Source organism: Notothenia coriiceps, unplaced genomic scaffold, assembly GCF_000735185.1.
Source record: "Notothenia coriiceps isolate Sejong01 unplaced genomic scaffold, NC01 NC01_scaffold00025510, whole genome shotgun sequence".
NCBI lineage: Eukaryota > Metazoa > Chordata > Actinopteri > Perciformes > Nototheniidae > Notothenia > Notothenia coriiceps.
In genome coordinates this window covers 117,287-128,930 of record NW_011358211.1, presented here as the reverse complement: position 1 = coordinate 128,930, position 11,644 = coordinate 117,287, and the positions used below count along the sequence as shown (strand labels likewise).

The window sequence follows — 11,644 nt, the reverse complement described above, 5'->3', positions numbered from 1 at the left end:
CTATTTTTCTAAATACCTGTCTCTTCTTCCTGTCCTTCTTCAGAGCAGGGAGCATGTTCTGCAAGATCTCATTGACTCTGAGTGGCATGTTTTCAGAGACAAAGTACATTGTCTCCAGGGCAGTGTCGGGGAAGAATCCATTCTTTCCAAACAGAGCTTCCACAGTTGGCTCAAATCCATTGCCCTCCATACCAACCTGTTAGGGTGAAGAACATTATGACATGACACACTTACAGACCTCAGAACATTTTGTTCCGAGTTTATGGAAAAACACAGCTCAAAAGGTTTACCTCCATCATGTCGATGTCATAGCCGAATGCCTTCAGAGTCATTTCAAGCATGACCTCCTTGGGTAAGTAGCTGCTACCCTCAAAGAACATGTTGCCTTCCACAGATCCAATCTTGTAGTTGCGAGAGAACTTGGTGGGGTCCATAGGAGCCCCGACCTCATTGCCCTGAAGTGCATCAAGGATCTTCTGTCTCAGTCTGAAGGACAGAAAACAAATATTATAGTTAAATATCTGATTATGATAAAAAGAGGAAATGTACTAACCATGTTGTACAACAACAAATGTATGACATTTGAATATAAATCTGAAACTGCTTTTCACTTACTCTTGGGTTGCTGGCTCAGTTGAGGACAAAATGTTGGTAATATGGGAGATCACAAAGCTCTTGACTTGTTGGTCCTGCTCAATGGGCAGGGCATCAGCCAGCTGGGCCAGTTCAGTGGGCTGGGGGTCTTTCATCAGTACCAGATATGCAGCAACACGCTTTTGCATTGGGCTTGCGCCGTCCAAAAGCACTTGCATGAGAATCTCTCTGCCCTGTGAAAGATAGACATCAATATAATTAGTAAAAGGTAGAAATAACTTTTTAGACGTTTTGTCAAACCGTTGAATGAATTTGACTTGCCTCCTCTGGGACGGGAGTCAGTCTGAAGGCCTGGATGGCAGCCTGCTGCACAGCCAGGGAAGCAGCAGGTTGGTTCACACACTGGATCACAGCAGATCTGAGTGCAGGACCAGCAGCTCCCATAGCTGCTGCCATGTTTCCAATAACCTGAAATCAAAGGACATATTAGTTTTGTGCTCATTGGTGTTTTATGTTATTTTACTTTTTATTTGTAGCAAATGTTACCCACTCTCAATGTCATGAAAGTGTTATCCTTGTCACCAGAACAGTCACCCAACTGGGAACCCATGAACTCGGCAACAGCGAAAATCTCAGGGATCAGTTTGCCTTCAGCTTTGTAAAACCTGGTCAAAAACAAAATACATCATATTATAATTCAAAGCTTGCTTCTCCTAATAATCAAAAGAGGGAACATGTTTGCTGAAACATTATTCAGTGATTGAATACAGAATAAAGGGGGGTTAACTTCACTCACCTCTTTACAACATTGCTCAGGGCGTACATGATGGGCTTGCTGGGCTTGTATTTGGCCATCTCGAGCATGTCATTGATCAGGAGGGCAGAGGGATTGGACACCAGTCCCATAGCAAAAACACCGGAATCAACCTTGAGTGAGGAGGTGTCAAAGGTCCTGAAGATCTGCATGATGGCACTGCTGCACTCAGGGGTTCCACACTGGACCAAAACCTGGTAGGTCAGGGCACTGGACACTTCAAGAGCCTCTGGAATGGCGGGACTCAGGGTCTCGGTCTTCATTCCACGGACCATACTGACAAGCACGTGGAAGAGGTGGGCCCTCTTTTCACCTTCAGTCTCGGGCAGAGAGGCCAGTTCTCTCAGGAGGTTCAGACCTGCATCTTTATCCTGGATAGCACTCTTGTCCTCGACAGCGTCCATGTGAAGACCTTTCACAATACCACCTGTGAAACAATAACAACATAGTTATAATGTTACCGTTAGCTTCTTTGAAAGCTTTTTTGAATCAATCAAATGTATTTGGAAAGAATACACATTTAAACAAAGGACTTACTGTGGTCAAATACTCTTTCATTGCTAGGAGAGACCTGAACCAGAGTCAGTTCTTGCTTTCCAACGTTGGTAATTCCATGTTCTCCACTGGTGAAAGAAAATCACATGCTTAACAATACTGTTGACCTCTTGTACAAGACATATCAGTATGTCACTTATATGACAAAACACTTTTAAGAGTCTAATATGAGGTTAAACTTACTTGTGAGAGAAGGGAATGAGGATGTGGTTTTCAATGCATGAGCCAGAGGTCATGTGTTTGTTCTCATTGTCAAACTTGTAGTTGCAGGCCTGTGAGCTTCTGACCAGCTGGGCAAGAGGATAGTGCTGAAAAAAAAATCATATTAATGCAGTGAATTAATCAAAGTTAAGTTGAATAGTATCCTCCCACATACCACTTCAATTAAATATACTTAATTCATGAATTTAATTGATTATCTGAAAGGTTCATGTTGCTACCTCAGCTAATTGGATATCTTACCATGCCAGAGATAAGTGCCAGTGGGCTGGTGTGGTCTCTCAGTGGGACAAATTTGTCACATCTGGACAGGTCCCTGTTGAGGCTGATGTCAGTTGCGATGTCCTCTCTTGCGTTGACTGTGGATTGGGTCTTGCACTTGCCATGGATGGTGGGCTGAAATAGATGATTAGAGAATTGTTGTATGTACTACAGGCGGTTTTTTGTATAGTAAATACAAACATGATATACTTTTGAAGTATACTAAAATATGCAAAATTCAAAGCTTTCTTTCATGAATGTACCATATTTTTGTTCTTGTCTTCTTCCAGCAGAGGCACAGCCAGGGCGGAAATTATTCCCCTTTTGATGTTCAGGATAGTAATTGTCTCCCCTTCCTCGGGGTACAGTTTGACATCGTAAACTCCCTCAACCACAACCTTCAGAGGATACCTAAAACAAAATACATGATATTAAGATTAATAACCCTTGAATAAGCTGAATTGTGATTAATGTTTGAATGAAAATAATCTTTGATAGGGATTTTCATGAAGTGACATACTTCTCCATTTCAGCAGCAAAGGCATCAGAAGTGGCTGCAGGAGCGAACACAGGGTTGCCCTCTGTGTCCATATCGACCACCTCACTCAGGCTACAGCCAGTGGTGCGGACGATGTAACTGCAAGACTGGGGTACTTCAACTGATACCTGTGGAAAAATTGTATACGTTTATTTTTATCTCACCCTCTGAGAAATGTATAGAAAGACAATAATCGGATGACTAAACAGATGATTGTGAAAAGATGTTTCTCGTACCGTGCATGAGCCCTTAGGTCCATTCCTGAGCTGTGAGGCTCCGTTGATGGCATTCAAAGATTCAGCTTCATATCGGTATTCATACGTGTGGAGGGTCTTGTACCTTTGGGCCACTACAAGAGAAGACAATTTTAGGAATTGATTTTGTAAGCAAAAGCCATCTTATTGCTTCCATAAAACTACTATTAATTTGTGGACTGGATGTATTCGAGTCAAGGAAACGTCTGGTGCAACTTACATAGGCAGGTAGGTTGGTCTTCTTCTTGGGCAACTATTAAGAAAAAAGTCAGATTGTTTATAGTTTAGAAATTCAAATGCAATTACAAATAATCAGATTGATTTGAACATAAAAACATTACATAGTAGAAACTACATAAATCCATAGTTAGTCTTCCATACTTATGTGAACAGTGTTCACTTTTTTAAAGATAATCATTTTTAAAGTGTATTATAACATGCTTTAAACTATTCCAGTGGTGAAATAATTCATCACATTACACATTACAAGTTCCGCTCAGACTGAAAGAAAATATTCTTCCTCCTCTCCCAAGATTGGCAGAGGTCAGAGGTAATTTTCCTAAAAGTAACCCCCTTTACAAGAGAGTAAAACAGTAGAACTAATTCTCTAACTCGCCCAACAACAATATGTTTTTAGTAAAAGACACTTTCAGAAGTCTATTCCAAAACCAAAGCATTTAACATTTACCATGTATACTGTTGGATATTTATACTGATTAGCATATTCAAGCACAATTGAATGACAGTTAAAAGCTACAAGATTCTCTACAGTGATTTTTCTCTAAAATGTACTGCTTTATTTGCCTGTGATTTACTACTAATCTCCATTTCCACCAACCTTAAGCAATAATGTTCAGCATAATCTGCAGACTGTACTGTTCAGTAAATCAACAACACATTAAACAGCCTTGGCTAAAGTAACCATTTTTTCAGTTTACAATAATCTATTAAGATTTTTGACCAATTTTTATAGAAAATGTGTTTACAAAAATGTATTACCATTATTCACCAGGGATAACTGAAGTGAAGTTATCACATTTTTGTGTGCTTAAAGGCATTCTACTTTTGAGCATGCAGCTTTTGCATCTATCGAAAGCTGTATTCTCACATAGTTTTAACAGTCCTGTCTCAATTATTTCTGTTAGGATTATTATCCACATGCACTTATACTAAGTAATTTTCGAAGATATATACAAAGTTTGAGTGTTTTCCAAGAAGTACTTACAAGCCAAGGCAGCTGTGCTGAGGATCAGCAATAGGCAGAGCTTTGTATCCCCCATGATGGGTTCGGTGAAGCCCTCTCCCTTAGTTAGAGCGAGTACTCGGTCGAGACTGATTCTTCTGCTCGAGCTTGGGACTTTTATACCTCAGCTGGGGTCTGTCAGGAGACTGGGAGAGACAGATAGTGCTTTGAATGCTCAAAGTCCACCCAACCCTCCTGTGTGGAGGGACAAAGGCAAAAGTTGAAAAGATACCCATTGCTCAAAGCACTCAATTTAGTTTAATCTTAAAAACTTGTTCTTGTAAGAGCATTAAAAATGCATTTTTCTGATATATTAAAATGCGCAAAGGACTAGATTAAATATTTGTATTGATAAAGCACATTAAGCGTAGCCTTAAAAAAAATACTAATTAATTTTAAAAAACTTCACTATATGAAATGTAAATGAGCTATCCATGAAAATGAGTTGTGTCACAATGATTACAGTTCTCAGTCACCTCTAAGCCCATTTCCTTGTCCACTTGTCGATAAAAGCAAGACTTGCAGTAGGTTTAGTTATTATATATACATTATTTTAATTGTATTATGTACTGTTATCCATTGTGCAGATTCTAATGGCAAAGGGTTAGACCTTTAAAATCTGGGTCACATATATTTGTATTTTGGCGTTGTAGTTAGAATTTAGGTTTCAAAGGTTTCTCATCAGGCCGAAGTTGATATTCTTGAACTTCTGCTGCAAAAATACAAAGGCACTCATTGAAGATAACTAGCACCTCCAGTGTTAATTAGATCACTGATAAACAGTTATTGATGAGCACTGAGTGATCATGGCGTGCTGCAAAAAACAAAGTCCCACTTGATCTGGAAGAGAGGATTAACTTGTCAGTTGATTTGATGATATTAGTCAAATATATTACCTGAAATCTGCATTTTCTATGTTATGCAAATGTTCAATAACTCCTTTAATGTTGGTTTTATTATTGTATTTACTGGTTTATTAAACAGTGCACAATAATACACTTTACTGTTTATGCACCAGAGTTATGCTGCATTTTTATAAAATACTACACTTTAGGACTATACTTAATGTTTTAAATTAGATTGTGGCTAAACTTTACATTTAAATATAATGATAATGATCACATACTTACAGTAACATACCTTGTAAAAGAGTTAGTAAAAGAGTTAGATGCTTGTTGTTCTGCTTCCACTGCCATAAGCCAAAATGAAAACAGTGAAAACATTTGCCACACTAATACAGGTAAGATAATGAACTTTGATCTACAAATATTCAAAGTTTTATTTGTTGTTTAGGAGGGACTGCAGTCTAGTTCATGGCAGGTAAAGCACGTGCAGTACATTTAAAAAAAAAGCAATAACCTTGGGTTTGTTAAAGTCTTTTATTTGTGTTATTTAAATGTAAGTATTTGTCATTCTTGTGTGTACATATGCAAAAGAGGTGATGTAGTTTATATATATTGATTTTACTTTTGCACATCAATCATATAACTGCACATGAATGTTGTGCAAGGGTCTGTTGCAATACATCCCCATCAGGAGCTTTTTAAAGTTTGTCAACTACTGACACTGTTTGCACTGGTAGACATGTACACAGATAGAGTCCAAAGGGGCCTTAGCTTCTTTGGACACTTTGCTGATGCTTTAATTCATCATGTCAGATTATGGTATTAATGTACATTTATATTATATTTTAAAACATTTTATTCTTCTGAAAGACAATTTCAGAAGTTTGAAATGAATGCCACCTCACCTCAGTTGAGTAACACGTCTCCGAGATCTCAGAGGGTCTAATGTTAGAGGACAGTTTGAGGAAAGGCTAAAACTATAAATATACACTTGTATTTGAATCATAAAACACATGCTGTATAAAAAAAGTTATGATGTATGAAATATTTTTATTATAAAATCAGTGTTCATCCCTTACAACCTAAGTTCACTAAGTGTGCAATGTTAGCTTTTACAAAGAAAAATATATATTGTGCAATCTTTTGCAGCCATCAACCTATTAAGTCAGACAATGGCTGCAGATGAAAAAAAATGTTTTTAAGAAAAGTGAAAAATTGGCACATAACCCTGTTGTCCTCCTGATGAGGCCCATGGAAGTCATTATAAAATCTGCAACCCTTGTCACAGGAGACAGACATGTTCTGTCCCCCAGCATGGCAACTGTAGGCACTCTTACCTAATCAATCGTTGGGCATAAAGGTCGACTGTTTGATCGCCTGATTATATTTTCTAAGCTATGTTCGACTTTTATCATTTATTTAGTTCCCATTTCGGCTGAAAAGGTCCAGATAGCTTTCTCATGATAAATTATCAATATAACTTCAAAACATGACAATTTGAAAGAGACACATCAATGCAGATATGATCCGCTATATGCTTTGCTTTGTGTTATCAGTGGTTATCTATGGTCTTCTTAATCACATTTCCCAACCCCTCACTATGGATCGTTGTGCTAAAACGCAAAATCTGTAAACACCATATTTTTCATCACATAGGCTTTGAGTGCCAATTCTTTTAAAAACAAGATTGTAAAAATGATTCAGGTCAGCAAAAGGTCACACATTCACTACTTAATTTTGCAAACTTAAAAATAGTCAAATGTTGCAAAATGTATGGGGCAACCATCGCCATGGTGACAATGATGTAAACAGGTAATCCATGAGGAATGTGTTTAAATATTTCACTGAAAAAGTAAAGAGGATAGACAAACATTCACTACAGTCTGAAGGGTACATCCTCTGGGGACCTTGAATTTGTGTTTCATGGTAATCCATCCATTAGTTAGTGGAATGTAACTAAGTACATTTACCCAAGTACTCTACTTAAATATAGTTTGGGGGACTTGTACTTTACATGAGTATTTCCACATGCTTCTTTATAGTCCACTACATCTCCAAGGGAAATATCTTAAAGAGTTACTAGTATAGGTACTTTTTACATATAACGTTTATGTGATATATATTTTACTAATCTACTCAGCAGAATACAATGTATCCACCATTTGCCCAAAATAACAACTTACAGCATTATACAACTCTAATATGTATTATCTAATAATAAAACATAATAATAACATATTGTAAATGATACAAAACCTTTAGAAAAGCCATCCTGCACAATTTGTACTTGAGTACACTTAGAACTTATGTAGTTTTACTCTCATTTAAAATCTAGGAAACTAATTGTTTCAAAATAACTCCTGCAGCAGGAACTGTGTAATACAGTTTGCAATATATTCAACTACAGTTTAATGACCTAATGTATTAGTCAATCAGTTTGATCAACAGTGGCTGAAAGTCCAGACACAATGAAGTCATGCACAGGGTATCGCTGTGTCATAAACCACCATGCCTGCTCAAAGTGACATTGTTCTTCAGCTTTATCTGGAGCTGATAGATAGCATGTTAGACCAAACCCAATAAAACTTCACTGATAGAAACATGATATGAAGAGAGATCAAAGTTTATCACATAACAATCAGCATATGGAATACATGCATGCACACATACAGGAGAGAGTCACATGTGCATAAATCCCTAAAGCTTTGCATTATTTGCATAACATCTATTTATTATAAGAGTCTCAGGACCAAAGAATCAGAGAAAGACTACTTTATCTTTTCCAATTTGATTGACATTGAACCCCTCCATCTTTGTTAAAAGTATTTTGAGATGCAACCCTCAGTCATTTTTGGAACAGGAGTATTATTTGGAGAGTTAGTGCATAAGAGTTCTTTGTGCTGCCCATGTCATTCACTTCATCCCTTGGATTGAAAATGATATCTGTAAGGTAATTACAATACAAAGCACTGAGATACAATTATTTGTTCAGAAGAACTTAGAAGTGTTTCTTGCAATCACAGAATCTAACTATGTGAGCATAGACACAGGATTACACACTTAAACACACTTATTATTATTATCCTGGTTGAAAGTCCCTTCCCTATCATATGTGGGACACGCGCATTACTTCACGAGTAAGGAACATGCCATATACTGCCTAAAGAGAACATCATATACATGGCTCGATTCCAATAGACGTAAACACACACAGACCTACACATTGTCATTGGACTTTGATTGGGAAAATTGTGTTGGATTTAACCTTTGATCTACATGTACAGATCTGACTGATTGTATGCTGCCACAGTAACCATGTCATGTATGTACATATGAAAGGATAAAAGCATTGCTGATGGAATATACTGTACAGTACATCAGGCAGATGTATGGGTGTAATTGTTTGGTATGGTATTACGTTTTAGTAATGCTTGTGTAACACAGATAGACACAAACACTGGGCTTTCTACACACAAAACCTATAGCTTGTTCAGGAAGAGTAAACTATCACTGCAAAAAAAAAAAAAATTAAACCTCACAGAAATGGGGTTTCATACATCCTCTAACCACTAAATAATAAAACGAACATGCTAAAAGGTCGAATCCGGCAGATAAAAGGTTCATCTTGGTTTGTGCAAGCATGCTTATACTTGCTAACGATCACTTTCCATAGTCCTGCATTGATTATTGACTTGCTAGTTGTTATTACGCTTAAATACAGCCTATAAAACATGCATTATAGTGAAGGGGCATCTTCGTGATAGCTATATTCCAATATTTCCATACAAGAACAATTCCCTTTATAATGTCAGTGTGTTCAAGTCATGCAGTCGTTCAGTTATGTCTAAGAAAGTCTACTCAGCATGTCACTTTCAACATAGCTCAATAAAAAGTAGGGCAAATACGATAAGCAAGCTACAGGTTTACAGCACATTTAGCTTATCAGTATATCAGCATGTCTGCAGTCTTTATCATGTCCTCTGCTTTGTAGCACGTCCACAAAACCTGCATATGTATAGAAGTTTAAAATAAAGGCTTTTGAGATGTAGCTGCAGGAATAGAGTTGGATTATTCAAACATATTAATTTAAATGACTTGACTTTTAAGAAACATATTAAGAAAGTATCAAATATTATTAAATTCAACTTGCAACATTTTGAAACAAATTAGACCCTTCTTAACTGTCAATGCTGCAAAGTCATACCTCCACTGTATGATTCTATCCCACATTGAATACTGTTTGACAAACTGGTCGTTTGCTTGTGCCACAAACCTCAACCCTTGTGTGGTGTTAGGGTCAAATTGACCCGATTTTCATTTTCAATGAATAGAAAAAAATATAAGGATATTTTCGTTCAACCTGAAACTCAATGGCCGGGGCTTATTTATTGTGAAGGACATGTGGAATTGTTTTTATTTTTTTCCACTTTTTCCCACACGCATTTATGTCCTTCATAAGAGGTTCGGGTCAATCTGACCCGGATACAATACCAGGACAGACAGACAGAGAAAAACACACATGAACACACAAACTAAAGACACAACACCACACACACAAAACACAACGACACAAACACACACGCACCACACACGCACACGCACACGGACACACACACACACACACACAATTGGTATGCAGTAAGCTGTTTTTGATCCTGGTTTCCCTTATCTTACCCTTTGTAGTGGTGTGTCAGCCTAATGCAATGTTATGTATGTCCACAAAAACTATCCTAGTACATTATAAACATTTTTAGATCTTCCAGCAAATGTATAAACATTTTACTTTTTCGCACTGTTCCCCCTCGCACCTGCACGCCGGGAAGGGACTAAACAGGACATAACCTCCATTACAGCTGTCAGTTGCAGAATACAATTATTACAGCCAAAATGGCCCAAAAGATATTTTGCTCAGAGAGCCTTGGGGACGCTAATAATTGGATGAGGTGAGTAGAATGCATTAGAAGAACACGGTTGAAGGTGGAAAAACAGGAAGACTTTCTGAAGATGAGGATATGTTGGAGGGTATAAAACTTCAGAATTTGACCCAGGCAATTGGAAGGTATGACTTGACTTCAGGAGCCAGCTGCTGGGAAGGGACCCCACAGCCAGGGCCGCTCAGGACCCCCACGAAGCACAAGTGGAGAAGAGGTTGAAGAGACATACATTTGGTCCAAGAACCGGGCAGGATTGAATGGTGTTCATCCCCCAATAAGTGGAGCTCACTCGCTTGTCTGCAAATATAATTAAGATTGTACCCGGGCCGACACGAATGGCAAGTGACGCATGTCATGACATCAAAGTCATCATTCTGAGCTTTTGGATGCAGACTCAATATAAAAACATCATAATTGGAACATGACCAATCTTGGAGGGGAGGACGGCTTTCTTGGGAAGGAATGGGAAATGAGTTGGAATATTACACATGTGGAGCATGCATTACTTTGGCATCCTTATTCTTGGCAGGAGTGTATAGGTCAAGCAGGGAGGTCCACTGAGAGTTCTGCTGGGATGCTGAAACAGGGGAGAGGAACATTTTCGTGGGCACACATGTCTCCTGAGACTTTTCATATTTTTTCAAGGATTGTCAGGTTTGATTGACAGGGAGGGACCTGACTTGCTGACGGGGGGACAGTTGGCAGCAATCCGCACCAGTGTGGGACAAGTGGTGGCGGCTTTTTCCATCTTCTCTACCAACCCTTGGGCCAAAGCTTACTGTGGATGAACGGTTGTGGGGTTTAGAGACCGTGGCCCTTTCAGGGGCAGTAATTCCCTCCAAAGGCCAAGCAAAGGTATGCATCAAATCTGGGATGCCTGCAAATGGCTGTATCATCCTATGATGGAATATGCAAATTGTTTACAGGGAAAGCCAGAGGAGGAGTGCCTGAGAAAAACCAGGGGGCAAGATGGTGCTTGACATGGTGCAGGCCTCAGGGCCCAAATGTCACCCTTGCGATAATTTAGTTCACATCGCACGCCTGGGTCACAGAACTTCTCAGAAGAAAAGTCACAATGATTGGAACAGTTACAAAAAAACAATGGACAGAGCTTCCCCCTTAATCTTCTAACTGTGAAGAAAAGGCAGTTCATTCCTTCCGACTTTGTGTTCACAGGCAACCACTGCCCTGGTTATCCTCATACAAAAAACAGGCGGAAATGTTCATCTCTCATGGCACGTCTTACACAGGAGATGCAAAGATTCAGTGGCCGTGAGGCACGTTAAGCCAGATATAATACTGATTACAATGCACCAAAGGAGGGAGTAGATAACTTGGACAAGGCTCCTGTCCCTGCTACAGCTGCAAAGAAAGAGGACCTTGAGGG

The 11,644-nt window shown here is 38.7% G+C and overlaps 1 protein-coding gene across 1 annotated transcript; it reads right to left on the bottom strand.

Moving 5' to 3' along the window:
• Window positions 1–16: 16 nt before the first annotated feature.
• On the bottom strand, window positions 17–11,005 carry LOC104956176 (apolipoprotein B-100-like; the record flags this gene model as incomplete). The annotated part of the gene is made up of 15 exons (XM_010783631.1): window positions 10,933–11,005; window positions 10,764–10,834; window positions 4,558–4,624; window positions 3,218–3,330; window positions 2,964–3,109; window positions 2,707–2,854; window positions 2,426–2,578; window positions 2,147–2,271; window positions 1,946–2,031; window positions 1,391–1,835; window positions 1,145–1,259; window positions 916–1,062; window positions 616–827; window positions 291–486; window positions 17–196 (listed from the first exon to the last, which is right to left on the bottom strand). Coding segments are annotated over exons 1-15 (2,277 nt in total), but the record flags the coding sequence as incomplete, so codon positions are not given.
• Window positions 11,006–11,644: the final 639 nt, after the last annotated feature.